General features: G+C 45.8%; 1 protein-coding gene across 4 annotated transcripts in view; it reads left to right on the top strand.

Annotated features, from left to right (window-relative positions):
* Dnaaf9 (dynein axonemal assembly factor 9) overlaps window positions 1–21,265 on the top strand; it is a 137,401-nt gene that overhangs the window by 91,457 nt on the left and 24,679 nt on the right. For all 4 annotated transcript variants that reach the window (XM_059261443.1, XM_059261441.1, XM_059261440.1 and 1 more), the window contains exons 22-28: window positions 6,572–6,718; window positions 8,469–8,557; window positions 9,496–9,594; window positions 10,434–10,551; window positions 13,059–13,147; window positions 14,191–14,349; window positions 19,883–20,008. In XM_059261443.1, the coding sequence (XP_059117426.1) occupies window positions 6,572–6,718; window positions 8,469–8,557; window positions 9,496–9,594; window positions 10,434–10,551; window positions 13,059–13,147; window positions 14,191–14,349; window positions 19,883–20,008 (827 nt within the window). The remainder of the gene's footprint in view (window positions 1–6,571; window positions 6,719–8,468; window positions 8,558–9,495; window positions 9,595–10,433; window positions 10,552–13,058; window positions 13,148–14,190; window positions 14,350–19,882; window positions 20,009–21,265) is intronic.

Genomic DNA, 21,265 nt, shown 5'->3' with positions numbered 1-21,265 from the left:
TGTGGCTGTATGTGGGTATGTGCACATGAGTGCAGTTGCCTATGAAAGCCAGGAGAGGGCATTGGATCCCTTGGTGCTAGAATTACAGGTGGTAATAAACTGTCTAACATGGGATGTAGGGAACTGAACTCGGATTCTCTGGAAGCACAGCAAACACAGTTAAATCACTGAGCCATCTCCCCATCCCAAGAGTTTTGATGTTAGCTCTTATAAATAGCCTTCTAACATCAGCCAGGCAGTGGTAGCACATGCCTTTAATCACACACAGCACTTGGGAGGCAAAGATCTCTTGAGTTTGAGACCAGCCTGCTTTACAGTGTGAGTTTCAGGACAACCAGGACTACTCAGAAACCCTGTCTTCAAAACAACAACAACAGGCCGGGCGGTGGTGGCGCACGCCTTTAATCCCAGCACTCGGGAGGCAGAGCCAGGCGGATCTCTGTGAGTTCGAGGCCAGCCTGGGCTACCAAGTGAGTTCCAGAAAAGGCTCCAAAGCTACACAGAGAAACCCTGTCTCGAAAAACCAAAAAAAAAAAAAAAAAAAAAAAAAGAAATAGTCATCTAACATAAAGAAAGAAAGTACGAGTCATTTAAGAAACAATACTCAGCAACCCCATTGGCAGAGGTGTGGGTGGGCCAGCCCAGAAGTTGTGAGCGTGGGACTCACTGTGTCACACTACAGCTTCCATGACAAGATGGATTTTTCTTTTCTTTTTTTCCTCTTAAATTTTATTTTATTTTATGGGGGAGATTGCAAGGACAGAGGGCAGATACAAAGGGATAGGGAAATGAATGGGATGGAGATGCATGATGTGAAAGACAAAGAATACATTAAAAAGAAAGTTAAAAGAAAAAGAAACTGCTCAAGAGGCTGGCAAGGTAGCTCAGTGGTTAATAGCATTCACAGCTCTTCCAGAGGACCTGAGTTTGTTTCCCAGTACCCATGTCAGCTCACAACCATGACAGCTCACAACCACCTGGAACTCCACCTCTAGGGATTCTGACACCGTGAACACATGGCAGATACTCAGACATGCACATGAATAAAATTTTAAAAATTTGTTTTAAGAGGGCTGGAGAGATGGCTCAGAGGTTAAGAGTACCGAGTGCTCTTCCAGAGGTCCTGAGTTCAATTCCCAGCAACCACATGGTAGCTCACAACCATCTGTAATGAGATCTCGCCCCCTCTTCTGTATACATAATAAATAAATAAATCTAAAAAAAAAAATTGTTTTAAGAATAAAGAAATGGGCATAGCCGGGTGGTAGTGGCACATGCCTTTAATCCCAGCACTCAGGATACAGAGGAAGGAAGATCTCTGTGAGTTCGAGGCCAGCCTGGTCTACCGAGCAAGTTCCAGGACAGGCTCCAAAGCTACACAGAGAAACCCTGTCTCGAAAAACCAAAAACCAAACAAAACAAAACAAAAAAACAAGCAAATGGGTTCAGAGAGATGGCTCAGCAGGTAAGAGCACTTGTTATTATTGCAGAGGACCCGGGTTCAGTCCCCAGCATCCACATGTCAGCTTATAACCATCATAACTCACTGGAGATCTAATGTATTCTGACCTCCATGAACACCAGGCACACATGTGGTACATATACATATATGCAGACAAAACATTAATAAAGAAAAATCTTTAAAAACAAACAGACAAAAGGAATAAAGAAACAAAGCTCAGGTTTGGGGTTGTATACGCCTTTAATCCCAGTACTTGGGAGGCAGAGGCAGGTGGATCTCTGAGTTCAAGGCCAGCCTGGTCTAAAGAGTGAGTTCCAGGACAGGCTCCAAAGCTACACAGAGAAACCCTGTCTCAAAAAATCAAAAAAGAAAAAGAAAGGAAGGAAGGAAATGAAAACAGTGTTGGGATAGCAAAATTACCTAATTTGGGGGAAGTTTGTTTTGTTTTTATTTTGTTTGAGACAGGGTCTCTCTACATAGCCTTGACTGTCCTGGACCTCATTATGTAGACCAGGTTGGCCTCAAATCTCACAGAGATCTTCTTATCTCTGCCTCCCCAGTGCTGGGATTAAAGGTGTGCAGTACTATGGAAGAATTGACTGTGGAAGTCAATTCTTACCCCATTAAAAAAAATTCAGAGGAGGGTCTGAAGAGATGGCTCAGTGATTAAAAGCACTTGCTGCTCTTTCATGGAACAAAGTATCCATATTGAGCCATTCACAACAACCTTTAACTCAGACTCCAAGAGGATTCAACCTCTGTTCTGGCTTCTCCTGATAACTGCACTCACATGTAGACATGCACACATGCATGGAATAAAAAAAAAAATCTCTTTTTAATCAAAACAAATGTCTAATAGATTTAAATAGTTTCAGCTTTATTACTGGTAGGGGAAAGGCACTCATAACCCACAGTGCACACATGGAGGTCTGAGGACAGTCTTCGGGAGTCAGTCCTTCCTTCCACCATGAGTTCTGGGATTAAATTCAGGTTATCAGGCTGTGTGACAAGTGCTTTTACTCCCTGAACCGTCTCTCCAGCCCCAAATTAAATATTTTAAAATTTCATAAGTAGAAAAGATATAAAAATAAATGTTCATTCATGTCTAGGGGCAGACTTTCTAAGCTTAGGAAATATTTAAGAGCTCTAGATGTTGTGGTGAATGCCTATAACCCAGCACTCGGGAACAGAGGCTACAAGTTTGAGGCCAGCCTAGTCCATATAGGAAGTTCCATGCCAGCCAGGGTTATATAAAGAGAGACCTTGTGTACGAGTTTCATTTCTGTTATTGTAACAAATACCTGACAAAAAGCAGCTTAGCAAAGAAAGGAGTTACAGGTTACAGTTCACTGTGGTAGGAAAGTTACAGTGGTAAGAGCTTGAAGCAGTTAGTCACATCACATCCAGCTTCAGAATTTAGGCGGGTAGTCCGAATCTCGCTGGGGCCTCCAGAAAATATTAATTCCACTGTTTGAGAATGAGACCACTACCATAGTTTAAGTTCAGAATTGAAGCACGTTTAATTAAGTACTGGCCAGGTGGATGGACTCTGGCCAGGTCCATACTTGGGTTTCTGGGAAATGGCCCAGAATCAAGAATGGCAAGGGCTTAAGAAGGAAAACCCATAATTCATTGCATTTCCAATCAGGGACAAGCATATATCCTGACATATTTCCTGCCTGTGAACATCCCGCCCACATGTGAGCAAGCACATCTGGTGCAGATGGGTCAGACGAACTTGGTTAGGAGGGTGAAAACATGTGGCTGGCTTGTTATCTCCCATAAACAACAGCCTCCAGCATTTCAGGAACTATCTGTCCTTGGGCAAGGGGCTTGCAGATCAGAGCCATTTTTGTTTCATGGGTCTCTAAGGCATTGTAATTAAAACTTAAAATTTGTCTCTCACATATGTTTCAAAACTAAACAAACAAACAAACAGACAGACAGACAGAGTTCTAAAGAAGGGCTAGAATGGCTCAGTGGTTGAAGTACTTGCCCAGCCTGAGGCTGGGTATGGTGGCATGGGCCTTTAATCTCAGCACTCTAGTTCAAGCACAGTCTGGTCTCTGTAGTGAGTTCTAGGTCAACCAGGGCTGGGTATGGTGGCATGGGCCTTTAATCTCAGCACTCTAGTTCAAGCACAGTCTGGTCTCTGTAGTGAGTTCTGGGTCAACCAGGGCTACCCTGTCTCAAAAGAAAAAAAAATTAGACTACATATGTAATGGCATAATCTAGACTCTGTTCTGTTTTACTGTACCACACTGTTAGGTTACTTTAACCTTACACTGAGTTTGTTTCCATGTTTTTGAGACCAGGTCGCACTGTGTAGCTCAGGGTGGGCTGCAACTTTATGTAGAGCAGGCTGTCCTTTAACTCACAAAGGTCAGCCTGCCTTGGCCACCTGGGTGCTGGAGTTAAAGGAATGCCTCACCACACCCCACTCCATTAAATAATTTTTTAAAGAAACAAACCAACTATTAAGCAATCAAACTCAATAAACATTTACTTTAGAACTAGTTTTTCTTCTTTTCGTGTGTGTGTGTGTGTGTGTGTGTGTGTGTGTGTGTGTGTGTGTGTGTACATGGGTATATGCAGATATGCATGGGCATGCATGTGGAAGCCTGAGATCTATAGCAAGTGTCTTGTTCAGTTCTTTCCTCTTCTCTTATTCACCATGTAGCCCTGGCTGTCCTGGAACTCGGTGTTGACCACAAACTCACAGAGATCCGGCTGCCTCTGCCTCTCTGCTGCTGCCTCCTGCATGTTGGGATTAAAGGCTGGGCCCTCCTTAATCTTTTGAGGCAAGGTGTCTTTTTTTTTTTTTTTTTTTTTTTTTTTTTTTTGGGTTTTTTCGAGACAGGGTTTCTCTGTGTAGCTTTGCGCCTTTCCTGGAACTCACTTGGTAGCCCAGGCTGGCCTCGAACTCACAGAGATCCACCTGGCTCTGCCTCCCGAGTGCTGGGATTAAAGGCGTGCGCCACCACCGCCCGGCTGAGGCAAGGTGTCTTAATCACAGCCAGAGCTCATAGATACAGATCACCTTGCTAGCAGCTGGCTCCAAGGCATTTATTGTGTAGGTTCCAAGACTCCAAACTCCAATCCTCCCTTCTTTTTCTTCTATTCTCTTTTCTTTGCTTCATTTTTTGATACAAGGTCTGTGTGGCCTTGGCTGGCCTGGAACTCACAATGGTCTATTGAGGAAAGTATAATCTTAAAAAAAAAAATTATGTATGTATTTGTTTCTGTGTATGTGTGTTTTGTGTACATGTATGTCTGTGCACCACATGTGTGCCTGATGCCTACAGAGGCCAGAAGATTTGGATCCCCTGGAACTGGAGTTGCAAATGGTTTGAGCTACAAAGTAGGTACTGGGAATGGAGCTCAGGTCCTCTGGAAGTGCTCCTAACCACTGAACTATCTCCAGCCCTAAGCATAGTCCTTTCAGCAAATGATATTAGAGAAGCCCTATATCCACACACCAGAAAAAGGAAGTTGGACCCTTCTACTGAGTACAAAAATGATTACTCAAAATGTATCAAAAACCTAAATATGAAAGCTAAAACAATAAAACTCTCAGAAGACACAGCAGGGAAGAAGCTTCATGACACTGGATTTGTCACTGGTTCCTTGGGTAGTACCCCAAAAGCACAGACAGCAGAAGAATAACTGCACAAATTGAATTTCATCAAAATAAAGCTTTCTGGGGGTTGGGGATTTAGCTCAGTGGTAGAGCACTTGCCTAGCCAGCTCAAGGCCCTGGGTTCAGTCCTCAGCTCCGGGAAAAAATAAATAAATAAATAAAATTTAAATAAATAAATAAAGGTTTCTGGAGGCTGGAGAATGGCGCAGTGGTTAAGAGCCACATGGTGGCTTTCAACCATCCGTCACTCTACTCTAGTTCCAGGGGGTGTGAGGCTGTCTTCTGACCTCCTAGAACCAGACACTCATGTGGTATACAGACATAGATGCAAGCAAAACACACATAAAGGAAATACATAAATCTTAAAAACCATTACGTTTTCTTGATGATGACTTATAAATAAAAGCATTTGCAGTGCAAGCCTGATGACTAGACCAGACCTCATGGTGGGGAGAACGAGCTATCCGAAGCCGCTGTCTCTAGTCTCCAGATGTGCACTGTGGTGTGCATGCACCCATGTACACACACACAAACACATACACACGATGATTTTAGTTACATTTGTATTTATTTCCCAGGGGTGGGTTTAATGTGGGGTATGTGTGGAAGTCAGAGAAGGGCTTGTGGGACTTGATCCTTTCCCTCCTTCATATAGACCTCCAGGGATTGAGCTCCGCTTGTCAAGCTTGGCAGCACACACTTTTACCAGCTGAACCATCTCACTGGCTCACATGATTTTTAAAAATAAGTATGCTACCTGAGTATGATGGCATATGCCTGCAATCCCAGCTCTTGAGAGGCTAAAGCAAGGGACTCACCATGAGTTCCAGGCCAGTCTAGGCTCTATAGCAAAACCCTTTCCAAAAAGTAAAGATAAATTTTAAAAACATCTGTACATCAGAGGAGACTCTGAAAAGAATGAAAAACAACCCACCAGATGACAGAAATCCTATATATGATAAGAAATTAACACCTTACGGGGGGGGGGGGGGGGATGACACAAGCCTTAATCCCAGCCAGAGAACTAGAAACAGGACCATCAGAAATTCAGTGAACTGAGTTCAACCTGGGCTTCATGAGACCATGTCTCTCCCCATCTTCCTTAAAACAGTACCTTAGAAGAAATTTTGAGATGACATTTTCAGTTTGGGAAAATATGTATCTAAGTCAGTATGACAAAACATGCCTCTGATCCCAGCTGTTTGGGAAACTGAGGCAAGAGGATTGTGGGTTTAAGGCTAGCTTGGCCTTTGGTGAGACCATGTCCCCACCAAAAATAAAAAATAATAATAATAATAAAGAGTGCCAATATCTCCTGTAGCTAGGAGCTGGAGAGCATGGCTGTGATTAAATTCAGTAACCATTTTCTGTGGAAATACTTGAAAAGCAATTGGTCCTGTGTGTGCTGGCACTGGTGGGACTGAAGTCCTGCAGCTGGATCCTCTTCTGATGCTCCTTTCTCTCTCTAGGATTCCACCAGCATAGTGGCCGCCCTGCTCATCGACTTCAGAGGCTCTCTACTTCCTCATCTCCCAGTTCAGTTCCATGGACCAAGCAATTTTCTGATGATTGCTCTTTTCCCCAAATCAAAGATATATCAAGCATTTTACTCAGAGGTAACAGTTATCAACTTAGCAAAATAACCACTTTCTTTTCCCTTAGCAATTTAAATATCTTTTCCCTTAGCAATTTAAATAGTAAGATACTGTTTTATAACAAACTAATGGTAATGTAAAGTCAGGTGTGGTGGCTCAGTCCTTTAATCCCAACATTTGGGAGGCAGAGGCAGGTGGATCTCTTGTGAGTTTGAGGCCAGCTTGGTCTCTGTAGCGAATTCCCGGATGCATAAAGCCACATGATAAGACCCTTTCTCAAAGAAACGTGGGGATTGGGGGCCCTGAAGAGATGACTCAGTGGTGAAGAGCACTGGCTACTCTTGCAAAGGACTGATTCTCAGCACCCACATGGTGGCTCACAACCATCTGTAACTCCAGTTCCAGGCTTCCAATGCCTTTTTCTGGCCTCTGAGGGCAGTGTACACATGTGGTACCAAACACACAGGCAAACACCTATACAAATAAAAACTAATGTTTTTTTTATTAGAAAGAACTAATAGTGGTGTGATTCAAGTGAGAGTCAAGCCAGGTGTGGTAGTGAAAACCTGTAATCATAGTACCTAGGAGGGGAGGCAGGACGATCAGAAGTTCAAGGTTAGCCTAGGCTATATAAGATACTCTTCTAAAAGCATGAATAACAACAAAAAGATTAAAAACACTGTTGAATAGACAGAGAATGAGAGTATAGTTGATTAAGTGTTTTAATAATCCCTTTGGTGTTTGAGTGGTGGGAACCTACAGAAATGACATCTGCTTGTCCCCTCTTAAGCCCCAATTAAATCTATTTCCTTTTTAGCTATTTGATTAAATAACAAGCCTACTTACTGGGCTAGAGCTCTATCCCACCCCATGCTGTCCTTCCCTATGGATTGCAATTCCCTTCTTGCCTTTGTAAAGGGCCCTGCAGGATAATAAGCTTACTATATATACATGCTGAGTTCATATTCTGTGGTGGAAGGAACTTACCAAGAATTCTGTGGCCCCACAAGGTGTAGTATAACATGCTTATGATTCCAGCACTTAGAGGTAGAGGCAGGAAGATCAGGATTTCTGAGATTAACCTCAGCTACATAGTACATAGTGAGTATGAGGCCATCTTGGGCTATATGAGACCCCGTTTCTAAAGGTGGGGAGGGATGAATTATGTGATGCGCTTAGAGACCACCCAGTAGCCAGAGCTGAATAATGGCTAGTCTAGCATCACGACTGGCAGAAGTTCTTGGAAGGCTGTGGTGGCGGCAGCTTCTAAGCAGGGCCCCTTCTTCACGATGAGTCATAGACTACAGAGGAACCGGAAGGAGGACTGTCTCTGAAGGTTCTCAGCACAGTCTGCCTCCTCTAAGCACAGCCTTTCCTGCTGGCCTTCCTGCCCCTAGACACAGCCTCTGGAATTCCTTCAGCTGTCCCTCTAAGCAGCAGTTTCTTTTGAGGCCACCACTGCCTTCTGGTCCTGTCACCGGGGAGGAACATGCTCTTGAAGCCAGAACAGTGCTCCTGACCCCTTCTTCCAGGCTTTCTGACCTCTGGAGGGTCACAGTCTCTGAGGACAGGAACCCAAAGAGGCATTTCTGGCTCTGAAAAACCCTCAACAAAATTGCTTTCCGGCCTCAATTTTGAAGCAAACTTGTTTGTGATAATGTTTTTCTCTCCACTGACAGTGTTGATTTTCAACAGTCATCAGATCCCATGTGGATTCCATATCCTGTTGTTGGGTTTAAAGTGTTCTTTGTTTAAATTCTGTTTTGTTTAGGTCTTCTCCTCCTGGCAACAGCAGGATAACTCAGGGCTTTCTTTAAAAGTGATCCAGGAAGATGGATTATCTGTGGAACAAAAGAGGCTGTAAGTGGTTCTCTCCAGTGTTTGTGCTCAATTCCCAACGTTTTGTGAGTGTGCTTTCTCTGCAGGGTGACTCACGTTACATAACGCCCAAGGGGGTCTTTGCTTCTGAAAGGGCCAATAGTCATGTCCTTGTTGCCAGCATGCAGGTAGCGGGTGTACTTGGGGAAACAGACAGACAGATGAAATCCAAGCTGGGGTTGTGGCTCAGTTTGAAGAGCACTTGCCTAGCATGCAAGATGGGTTTGATCCCATCCTAGCATAAACCAGGCATGGTGGTATATTCCTATAATCCCAGTACTTGGGAGATAGAGGCAGGAGGATCAGAAGTTCAAAATCATACTCAGCTATGTAACAAGTTAGAGGCTAGCCTGGGCTACATGAGACTCTGGGGAGAGTAGAGGGGAAAGGGGAAATTCACTGCTGTTTTATCTAGGTTTCTGCTACTGTGATAAAACACATGACTAAGGCAGTTTATAGAAAGAAGAATTTATTTGGGCTAAGGAGTCCGTGATGTTGAAGTGGAGGCAGCTGATGCCTAGAGCAACAGGTGATAGCTCACACATCTCAAATTACAGACGGGAGGCAGAGAGCAAAGACGTACCTCCTCCAGGAAGACCACCCTTGCCTGTTCTCCCCAAACAGCCTCCAGCCGGGGGCTAAGTATTCAAATGCCCATGACTTATGGGGGACATCTCATTCAAACCACTACAGCTAAGAATTAAAACCTGAGATCGTAAAAAAAAAAAAAAAGGCCAACCTTCTTCTGTGGGCATACCGGTTGTCATGCACTGGTACCATATTTTGTTTATGTCTATGGGGTGCCTATTTTGGAAGTATTGGCTCTGTTAAGGTCTCTGGCTTAGAAGCCTCAGAACTAGTTGTGTAAAGTGCCTTTGCTGTGGGAGGTGCAACACTAATTTGAGCCTTTGGTGTTGTAGGCACTCCAGTGCACAGAAGCTCTTCAGTGCCCTGAGCCATCCTGCAGAAGAGTGGAGCTCTCCGAAGCTGCTCTCGGCCAAACTCCCAGAGTTGGAGCGGTGAGTTCTGTGCATCTGGCTGCAGATGTTTACTGTTGCAGCTTTTGAAATGTCGGAGACCTGAGTATTAGTCCTTCCTGAGCTCCTTTACTTAGAGCTTCTTACAGATCTGAGAAGGGTAGTAGTGATATGCCATATACACTTTCATATCATAAAAGAATCTCTCTCTCTCTTTCAATTTAATTTTTTTTTCCGAGACAGGTTTCTCTGTGTAGCTTTGGCACCTGTCCTGGATCTTGCTCTGTAGCCCAGGCTGGCCTCGAACTCACAGAGATCCACCTGCCTCTGCCTCTCAAGTGCTGGGATTAAAGGTGTGCCGCCGCCGCCGCTGCCACCACCACCACCCGGCCTCAATTTAATTTTTAAATTTATTTTTATTTTATGTGCATTGGTATTTTGCCTGCATGTAAGTCTGTGTGAGGGTATCAGATCTTGGAGTTACAGACAGTTGTTAGCTGCCATGTGGGTGCTAGGAATTGAACTTAGGTCATCTGGAAGAGCAGTCAATGCTCTTAACCACTGAGCCATCTCTCTCTCTCTCTCTCTCTCTCTCTCTCTCTCTCTCTCTCTCTCTCTCTTGGTTTTTGTTTGTTTTTTTGTGACAGGGTTTCACTGTGTAACCCTGGCTGTCCTAGAATTTGATCTGTAGTCCAGGCTGGCCTCAAACTCAGGGATCTCTGCCTCCTGAGAGCTGGGATTAAAGGTGAGTGCTACCACCACCTGGCCTAGAAAGAATCTCTTCAAGGCTTACTAGCACTTGGGTAAGAAATCACTAATGTGACTTGAGAGATCAAGCAAGGCTGGTGACATTAATGTGACAATTGTCTCTGTTTTTCTAGGTTTCTCCAGCATTTTGCTATCAGCAGTGTTGGTCAGGAGCCTGTGATGCGGACCCATCTTCCAGACCTGCTGCAGCAAGCTGAAATCAGCCCTGCTCATGGATTAGAAAGTGACAAGGTAGAGGTTGGCCAGATGTGCTGAGAATTTACAACAGTTCACAGGAGCACAGATGGAGTCCTTCTATAAGTGTGTTTACCTCCTTGAATACTGATAATGATATTCATGAAACCCTCTTTGTAGAATGACGGTCAGGCCAGACTCCCATGACAGTGACCAACTCTGACATCTTGCTTCTCCAGGTCTTTTAAACTTTTGCTGTGTGTTCTCAGGCTGTCACTTCTTTCTGGTTGTGACAATGACTTAACCTAGCAGTGGATGACACATTGTGCTGTTAATCGAAGGAAGGCTGCCCATGTTACAGTCACTAGGGTGAGGTGATACTTTAGGCATTTTCTTCCCCAGAGTAGACCTTAATGTGCCCCTGCCTCAGGTTTTTCTCCACTTGACTCTGTCCACCATCCCTTTGGAAGCTGTATATCATAGTTTGTTTCTGTGGAAGTCTAAAACATGCCCATCTACTAAAGGAGATAGCACGATGCAAATAGAATAAAATAAATGCCTACCTTGTGATATTTTACTTAAAAGGTGCCATAGTACTGAGCTCTAAGTAAGAGTCCCTGGCTGAGTGGCTCTTAAGAAGCCCACATCTGGGGTAGAGAGACAGCTCAGCATTTGGAAGCTGGCCTCTTCCAGAGCAGCTGGGTTCGATTCCCAGCACCACCACTCACAGTGGTTATAACTTCAGTTCCAGGGGATTCTTGCTTCCAAGAGCACTGCATACACACGGTGTGCAGACACTCATGCAGTCAAAACACCTATATACATAAATTAGAAAGGAAGGAAGGAAGGGTCCACACCCATGATCTTAGATGTATACCGTAGACGGTTCTCTTTCTCTTTCCATTTGTGCTTAAATCTGTTCAAGTCTTTTCTTTATAAACTCTAATTTTGCTTTAAAAAAAAAAAGAAAGAAAGAAAGAATTTGAGTGTGTACGTGTGATTTAAGGGACTGAGAAGTGGCACCGAGGAGTAGAGAAGCAGATGGGGACAGCTGGGGTAGGAGAACGAAGACAGTGTGAGTTACATTTGTACTCTGCAGGGAGCAGAAAGGGACAGAGTAGAGCAGCCTTGGTCACAGGATGGAAGGAGAGCTTGGGTTTCCACAAAAGAAGAGATCAACAGCTGTCTCTGTGCTTCTGCGACCAGCTGCCGTTGACTGTCTCTAGGTTTAGCATTAGTGTCCGTTATCTATGACTGGACCTATCTTGAGGGGTCTCACATGTTGTGAAATAAAACATACAGCCAGGTATGATGGCCTGTGTCCAATGTTCAGGAGACTGAGGCAGGAGGATCACAGCATCTTTGAAACCACCCTGGGTAGCATAGAGTTCTAGGCCAGCTTGGGCTATAGAGTAAAACTTTTTCTCCTGTAGACAGGCCTTCCTAGGCCTTGTTGTTGTAATAACCCTTCTGTGGTTGCATGATTCTTGTCCTCCTCTGCTACTCTTCCTCGTTCAGTAAATCCCGTAAATGGCCTTAGACTCTCTACCTGAGGGGACCTAGTTTTGTGTGCTGCTGTAATGCAGTTAGGGCCGTCGGGGTGATTCCTCTTTTCCTCTAAGAGAGGCTTTCAGAGAGCTTATCATGCCCGGGAGTTGTGTCTCACCACAGACAGCATGTCTTGGGAGACACAGGCAGCTCCACAGGAACATCTTCAATCTAGCTCCTCTGCTCACCAGCTTCCACACCAGTATAGCTGGGACGTTCTATTCCCAGACTGCCTTTCTGCTTCCTAAAAATGTAGCATGTAATATCCCTGAGTGTCTCCTTAAGTAGAGGTCTGTGGTCTTAAGCAAGTTAATCTCTCCAAATGCTTACTCTTTCAAGTGATACAGTTACAAATGCTCCACAGAAATGTACTATTTACATAAGTGAACTTCATGAATCTTCACACCTATCCTGTAAGGTAAGTAGGTCTTAGCTTAGTTTCTAGTGCTGCAATAAAACACCATGACCAAAAACAACTCAGGGAGGAAAGGGCTTATTTCAGCTTTCAGCTCTCAAGTCACGCTCTGTCACCGAGGGAAGTCAGGGCAGGAACCTGGAGACAGGAGCTGAAGCAGAAGCCACAGGGATGCTGCTTCCTGGCTTACTCTCATGCCTGCTCAGCCTGCTTCCTTATGGAACCCTGGCCCACCTGCCCAGGGATGGAGCACTCCCAGTAGCTGGGCCTTCTATTGTTTGCAATCAAGAAAAGGTTCCACAGACCTGCCTACAGGCCAGTCCGATGGAGGCACTTTCTTCATTGAGATACCTCTTCCCATTGACTTTAGCTCCTGTCAGATTGACAACCCCCCCCCAAAAGAAAAGAAAAAAGAAAAGAAAAGAAAACCCTACTACCCAGGACATTAGCCTTCGTCATTCACTCTGGATCAAGGAGCTAGTGAAAAGTGGTGCTGAACTTCAAACCCACGAAGCCTTGCTCTGGAGACTGGTTGTCTTGACCTCTTACAGCATCCCTAGTTGAACTGGAAACCCATGAGACGTTTCTTTCTTCCATGTAGGTCATCATCAGCATTGTAACTGGTCTCCCTGGCTGTCACGCTAGCAAGCTCTGTGCTTTCCTGGTCACTCTGCATAAGGAGTACGGCAGGTCAGTATGGCTTCTGCTTTGGCTTTGGGGAAAGAGATCGTGTGCCCAGCTGCCCTGGTATAGGGGAACCTTAGACATGTGCTGCCACTTGATGTGACGTTGTTGGCACAGCAGTCATCTATCACCTCCTCGGTTGATACAGTGTGCTTAGTGCCTTGTTTAGTAAGTGTTGACAAGTTAACAAGGTCCTCACATCTAGTGATTTTGTCCTATAAACATTCTTTTTATTTGGGAGGTAGAGTCTCCGATAGTTCAGGCTTGCCTTGAATTTGCTGTAGCTGTAGCTGAGGATGACCTTGAGCTCTTGACCCTTCTGCCTCCACCTTCCAAGTGCTATGTTATAGGCATGAGCCACCACACCCAGCTTGTGTGTGTGTGTGTGTGTGTGTGTGTGTGTGTGTGTGTGTGTGTGTCTGTGTGTTTGTGTGTGTGTGTCTGTCTGTCTGTCTGTCTGTCTGTCTCTCCCTCCCCCCTCTCCACTCCCTCCCCATTTCCTCCCCCTCCCTATCTCCTTCTTTCTCCTCCCTCTTCTCCCTCCCCCTCCTCTGTTTCTCCTCTCTCTTTCTTCCTCTCCTGCTCCCTCTCCCCACCCATGCCTCTGTCTCTCTGAGATGGTGGCCTCAAATTCATTGAAGTTCTCTGCTTCGCTTCTTGAATGCTGGCATTACTGGCATGTGCCACCATTCCTGGCTCTTGTTCTAAAACATTCTGAATTTTTTACCTTACCCATTTCCTACTAGTTTTACCAAGCATGAAACAAAAGCTATTTTATTCAGGAAATCACTGTCAGGTCAGAGGTCTGTCTCACTGCTGAGGCCTTCTGACTATACATTACCTGTCTTTTTTCCTGGTGGACGGAGATTTCCTACAAAAGATCCAAGGATCTTGGTTTCGAGATAGTGGGCTTCTAACCCAGCTAGAGGCTGCTGTCTTTTTCTGTGATGCTACAATAGCTTTCTCTCCATAGGTAGCAGCATGTCTTTGAGAGTACTGGTCGTATTTAAATCTTAGCCTTATGCTAAGATTACCTTTGCTGTTTCCAGATGGATGGTATACCGCCAAATCATGGACAGCTCTGAATGTTTCCATGCTGCCCACTTCCAAAAATACCTTTCCAGTGCCCTGGAGGCCCAACAGAACCGCTCTGCCCGACAGTCAGCCTACATCCGCAAGAAGAGCAGACTGCTGGTGGTGTTACAAGGGTGAGTGATGGAGACTTGGGGATGGAAGTGAGGGTGGGGACCTTGTCATTAGTGTTACTTTATCTGTGCCCTAATGCTAGTGACACTCCTCAGAAAGGCCAGGATGCTGTTGCCATACTGTGGCAGAGGGTAACTGATAGCTACACATGCTTTGATTTTGGCTTCCATATTGTAGTATGTCCAAGAGGTGAGGAATTAGAGAATCTGGTAAAGATTCTACAGTAATTCATAGAGTGATTGATAGTAGTCTTTAAACCTTGCCATCTAGGTATGGGAGCCTCATCTGCCTTATTCTGAAGTCCCTATAAGTACCGTTATTGTCAGAGGAAAGGCAGATTCCTGCCCGTGCGTGTGCGTGTGCGTGTGCGTGTGCGTGTGCGTGTGTGTGTGTGTGTGATGTAGATGTGTATGTATGAATGTGTGCCCTGTGTACTCATCACCCATGGAGCCAGAAGAGGACATAGGATGTTTTTGCATCTTGTGTCCTTGCTGTATGTCTGTCTGTCTTACTCCTTTGAGTCAGCATCTGTCACCAACACTGGAGCTAGGCTGGCAGCTCCTGTCTCCGTCTCCCACAGCACTGGGGTTCAGGTGGGCACAGCCATGTCTTGCTTTTCTTTTCACCTGTGTGCTGGGGATTCAGACTCACATCCTCATGTTTGCAGAGCAGATGCTTTACCCACTGAGCCATCTCCCCAGCTGAGGAGGGAGGTGTGGCAGAGTCTGTGCCCCTGCTCTGGGCACTCCTGTTCACCGGCCTTCCATGGAGGAACACCTTGCACCTGGACCTTTATCACCGGGGCCCAGAAAGGAACAGAACAGGGACTGGGCTTGTTTCTGGTGTTATGGTTATAAAGAAGCTTTGTGCTGTTCTCACAATAATTAGTTGTTTCCAGTTAAGAATAGGCGCAGATCCAAAGCTCTGTTTGGACTCCTGGCTGTCATGATGTGACGTGGAAGGAGCTAAGATGGTGGTCCACTGGCAGTGTGCCCCTTGGGACCTTCCTGCACTGACGGACCTTGTTGCAGTCTGACCCCGTCTCATTTCCCTTCTGTCAGCCCTTCAGGCCATGGGCTTGTCAGAGGGAGACCTGGGCCTTGAAGCCACTTGTTCCCTTGAGGCTTTCTGTTGCTTCTGCTAGTCAGAGGAATGGGCCAGCCCAGCAGCACCACCGTCTGTTCTGCCCTAGTCAGAGGAGTGGGTCAGCCCAGCAGCACCACCGTCTGTTCTGCCCTAGTCAGAGGAATGGGCCAGCCCAGCAGCACCACCATCTGTTCTGCCCTAGTCAGAGGAATGGGTCAGCCCAGCAGCACCACCGTCTGTTCTGCCCTAGTCAGAGGAATGGGTCAGCCCAGCAGCACCACCGTCTGTTCTGCCCTAGTCAGAGGAATGGGTCAGCCCAGCAGCACCACCGTCTGTTCTGCCCTAGTCAGAGGAATGGGCCAGCCCAGCAGCACCACCGTCTGTTCTGCCCTTGCCAGAACTGAGAGTCACTGGGAGTGGGGACCTGGGAGAGAACTTGCCAGCTTGTCAGTATACACAGCTAAGGTCATTTCCATGATCCATTATTTTAGAGAATGTTATTGATTCCTTATCTCTGACTCTACAAGTCTGTAAAAACGTTGGATATTTAGCTGCTTCTGGTCTGCTGTTAGAACCAGCTCGTGCAGCGTAGACCCAGCATTCACCCAATACTCACCACAGGGTATGAAGGACACCAATAGATAGAAAGAACAATGGCTAAGCCCAGCCATGATGGCTCACATTTATAATTCTAGCACTTAGGAGATGGAAGCAGAAAGATCGACCTTTGGTTATAGGAATTTGAGGCCAACCTGGATTATATGAGAGTCTGTCTCAAAAAAAAAAAAAAAAAAAAAAAAAAAAAACAAAACAAAAAAAGCTAAATGCTGTTGCTCTTTACTAAGGCACTTACAGATTTGACCCATTTTTTTTTTTTTTAGAGCCAACAGATAACATATAGTTACCTGCTTTATAGGTTATACAACTCCTTGACACTAGACATTGAGGTTATTGGTAAAGGAAGACGCGAAGGGCTCTTCATACCAAGAATTCCTAGCCTGGAGAGATGGCTCAGAGGTTAAGAGCATTGACTGCTCTTCCAAAAGTCCTGAGTTCAATTCCCAGCAGTCACATGGTGGCTTATAACCATCTATATAGTAAGATCTGATGCCCTTTTCTGCAGTGTAAGGAAACATGCAGACAGAACACTGTATACATAATAAAGAAATAAATCTTAAAAGAAAGAATTCCCTCCCTCTTTTATCTTACTATGTAGTCCAGGCTGACCTTGAACTTGTGATCATCCTGCTTCAGCCAACAGAGTGCTTGGATTGCAGATATTCACCATAACACTTGACTTGTTTTCAAATCCAGCTTCTATTTTCATCAGTATATCTCTGATGTTTTTTAAGATTTTTTTTTATGAGTATGAGTGTTTTGCTTCTGTGTATATACGTATACCATGTACATGCAGTGTCCACATGAGGACCAGAAGAGGGCGTCAGATTCCCCTGGAACTGGAGTTAGAGATAATCTTAAGCTACCATGTAGTGTTGGGAACTGAACCCACATTTTCTGTAAGATCAGCAAGTGCACTTAACCTCTGAGCCATCTCTCCAGTCCTGGTTTTTGGGGTTTTTTTAATGTGTGTATCATTTTTGTATCTGTGTATGTCATGTGTATACTAGTGCTCACAGAGGCCAGGGAAGGGCATCAGATCCTCTGGAGCTAGAGTTACAGATGGCTGTGAGCTGTGCAGTGTAAGTTCTAAGACTCAAACTCAGGACCTGTGGAAGAGCAGCAAGCACTCTTAGATGATGAGCCATCTCCCCAGCTCCCCCACCCCCATCAGCATGTCTTTGGAGAAGAACTTGTGATATGTAGGATAGAGTTTTCTTTAGTCTCCAGGGAGGCTTGTTTCTACCTGTTTTCCATCTCAGAGAAAGTAGCATTGAGCTTTGACATTGAATAAAATGGTTGTTTCAAAAATGGAATTAAAGGGTTTTTATTTTTTGTTTTGTGTTTGAGACAGGGTCTCATTTCTCATGGGCCAGCTTTACTGTGTAGCTGAGGATGACTGTGAACTTTGGGCTGCACCTCAAATGCTGGCATTACAGGCATGTGTCACTATGCCCAGTTTATATGAGCTGGGAATTGAACCTGTGGCTTCCGCTCTAGCAACTGAGCTAGACCTGACCCCAGGTCCTAGAGTGCTCTTTTAATCTTAAGAATCAGACTTGTAGTTCCCAAGCTTTTAGGGATAGGGTAGGCAGAAGGGAAATAGATGTGGTTATAAAAGGCTCTTCTTTTTCAGAAGTTTGACATCTTGACATAAAATAAATACATCTTGAAAAAAAAAAAAGACAGGCCTTGCTCCATTGCCTTGGTTAACCACCCACTTGTTACCTTGCCCATGCTAGCCTTGAACTCACAGGGGTCCTTCCCCATCAGAAATCCTTTATTTTCAAAGGTGCTGCTGTAAGAGCCTGCAGTGTGTAGGGCCCCCCTGCACCCAGGCCTACCCAAGCACTGCACTGGAAATAGACACACAGATGCCCAGGTAGAGAAGCCAGAGTAGAGCCTAGGTAGGGCTCACTGAGCAAGCCAGGCAGAGTGACCCAGACTGGGGATCCGTGCACTTTGGAGGCTGGGGCAGGATTCCACAAGTTGGAGGGCAGCCTGTTCTAGGTAGCAAGTTCCAAGCCACCATAGGGCTACATAGTGAGAGCCTATATAAAATAAAAATAAATAAATAAGTAAACACCCCTGGAGCTGCCAGACACCCGTGGGAAACTAGAACTTAGCACACCCTGTCTGCCCTGCAGCTCTGATGGCTGGGCAGGACCAAGGATGGTGTTCTAATCTGGGACAACCCGAGGGCCTTTTTACAGGTGAGTTGCGTGTAGGAACTCGGGACACAGCTCGGGCAGGTTGCACCCACTCCCCACCTCCCACTGCTCTCCCAAAGGCCCACACAGATGCAGGTCCTCTGATCTGCCAGATGCCCTCGGGTCTGACTTCCCTCCACAGACTCAGGCCTTTTGGTAATAGTCTGGGTCCCTTGGGACAGGGCTGTCCCCTGTGAGGTGAAGAGGCCCCTCAGAGTCATCCCAGGGTCCGCTGGAGGTCGAATGTCCCCTTTATTGATCTGTATTGCTTTAGGCTTCAGAAGCTGTAACACTGAACAGCCGCTTTATTGCAGAGACAGTGAGCAGATAAATGAGGGAAGATGGGACCAAAGATGCACACAGAGAAAACAAAGGAACAAGGAGAGACTGTGGCTGACAGTCAGTGCTTTGCAGACAAACTGGGGGAGGGGGTACAGGTGTCCAAAGGAGCATGACCATTACTGCAGTGTGTGAAGGCCCAAGATGTCTCCATAAGGTGCCAGCTGACGTAGCTCAGGGGTGCAGCACTCAACTAGCATGTGCAACACTCTGTGAGTTCGATCCCCAGCACCACAAAAACCAACCAAGTGCCACCCGAGCAGAGACCCGAAGGAAGCTAGCCAGCCAGGCAGATGCCAGAGGAAAAGAGCATCCCAGCCCGAGGGAGCAGAGTATAAATGTAGAAGTATGCCTGGCATGTTCAGAGAGGACCCAGGAGGCCAAAGTGCTTGGATTAGGGGAAGGGATAGAAGAAGTAATGCCATTCCCCCTGCGCTGTGAGAGGTCAGATGGCACAGGGCTGCCTGGCCCAAGGTAAGGGGCTCGGCTTCTGCACTGAGACAGAAACCAGTTTTGAGCAGAGCAGTAATGTGATCTGTCAAAGGGCTTAGCAGATCCCTCTGGCTTCTGTGTTGAGAACAGTTGGCAGTGAGGCAGGACGAAAGTAGGGGGGCAGCTGGGCGGCCATTGGGGTGGCCTAGGTAAAGTATGGTGCACTCTGGACCCAGTGGGAGTGTGAGCAGTGATCTCTTCAGGTGTATGCTGAAGGGTAAGAGAAAAGTGGAGTCAAAGAGGGCACAGCTCTTCTGGCCCAGTGTCTGAAAGAGTGAAGTCCCCTGGGCTTAGAATAACAGGAACCTGGGGGGAACCAGCTCCAGGGTTTGGATTACAAACACATTCGCTCCTAAGTGAAGACATCAGACTGGTTCTGTAAATAAGATTGAGGGAGTTCCAGGCAGAAGATGGGGCTAGAAATGGTATTTGACAGATCTGATGACCTTGTGAAATGGGAGGGAGAGGAAAGAACTAAAGAAAACAGAGTCTGGCAGGAGCCCCTGAGTTCTGACCAGAAAACACAGTCACTTCTTATCTCCAGAGTAGGTTGGCTCTTCTACCCACTCTTCCCCTTTAGGGGAACCAAAAGAACTTGGGGATGAAGAAGCACGCTGTGGATTCTAGGGGCTCTGGATCAGAAAGTGAGGTACCACCAAGGAACTCTGGGTAGCCTTCTGCTTTGGGTCTTCAGCCCTCAGCCACTCAGCCACTCAGCCACTCAGGGCTCCCCTGTTCTCCTATTCTGTAGCCCCAACCAGGACGCTAACCATGTGTTTTCTCCCTTTAGTTACACAGATATCATTGACGTTGTACAGGCCCTGCAGACTCACCCAGACCCAAATGTCAAGTCCTACTTCACCATTGGTGCCGTCACAGTGTGTGTGGAGCCCCTGAGCTGCTACATGGAGCACAGGTAGACACTTAGGACCACCTCTAAGCCACGATGTGGTGTTGAAGTGAACTGTAGTCATTTTCCCTCCCTAGCAGAATGAGACAGGCTTTTACACATGTTTGGTTTGTGGAACACATCAGCCCACGGTGTATGCAGTAAGTACCCCATGACTCTGATTTGTATGAAGTCCTAAAAAGGTGCAGAGCAGGATAAACCACCACCTGTGGTGGTTTGAATTAGAATGGCCTGCCACAGGCTCTTATCTTAGAATGCCTGGTCCCCAGTTGATGGAACTGTTTGGAATAGATTAGGAGGTGTGGCCTTGTTGGAGGAAGTGTGTCACTGACTTTGAGGTTTCAAAAGACTGGAGTGATTCACAGTACTCTGCCTTCTAGTAATTCACCTCTGCCTCCTAGTTTTATATCAATATGTACTTTTAGATCAAGCTCTCAGCTGTTCCTGCCACTTTACCTTTGTTCCTCCATCATGGACTCTAGCTCTCTAAGGCCATTTGCCAATTAAACACTTTTTTTTTAATGATTTGCCTTGGTTTATCACAGCAATGGAAAGGTAATTAAGGCAACATACAAGTCCATGTGTTCTAAATACTTGTCTCCTCCAGTTTTTACATCAGCATTATTGGCCCCTTCCCATGTCAGAGGTTTCATGTCCAGCCTTGTGATAGGGTGTGATGCCTGTAGGAAATCTTTGTGAATTGACATGGGCTTCAGTGAGAAAGGAGGCAGGGCCCAAGAAGGGCCTAAGTGATTGTACCCAAAGTCACAGGCACTTAGAGACACAGACGCTTCCAGGAATGTGTGTGCTGTGCAGCAGGTGATTCAGTGGCTTATATAATCACACACACTCTGAAGTCAAAGCCTCTGGTATGGCTAGCCCTCTCTTTGTTCCTGGTCTTTTGGTCTTGTTGGTAGCACATGAGAGTTCTTCCTAGGAATCTTAAGAAATTATGAGAGTCAGGAAGGGAACTGGATTCACAGCCTAAAGTAGGAGTTACCAAATTTGGTTCACATGGTATTTGTCCAGCTATTTTATAAAATTAATTAAAGAATGAATTTTGTGCTCCTAAGCATCTAACTTGCTGATCTGGGAACCATGGAGCTCCATGGACCCAGACAGACCTAGACCTTGCTTCAGGCCCACTGTGTGGGATGCCTTGGGCAAGATGCTCAGCCTACCTACTAACCCTCCACCTACTCCTCTCATCTTAATAGATAACAGCAAAATCATGTCTAACTGCTTTATGTTGTTCATACTTAT

This window comes from Peromyscus eremicus, chromosome 4, assembly GCF_949786415.1.
Source record: "Peromyscus eremicus chromosome 4, PerEre_H2_v1, whole genome shotgun sequence".
Classification (NCBI taxonomy): Eukaryota; Metazoa; Chordata; class Mammalia; order Rodentia; family Cricetidae; genus Peromyscus; species Peromyscus eremicus.
The sequence above is the reverse complement of the archived record's forward strand: the minus strand, read 5'-3'. Positions and strand labels throughout refer to the sequence as shown.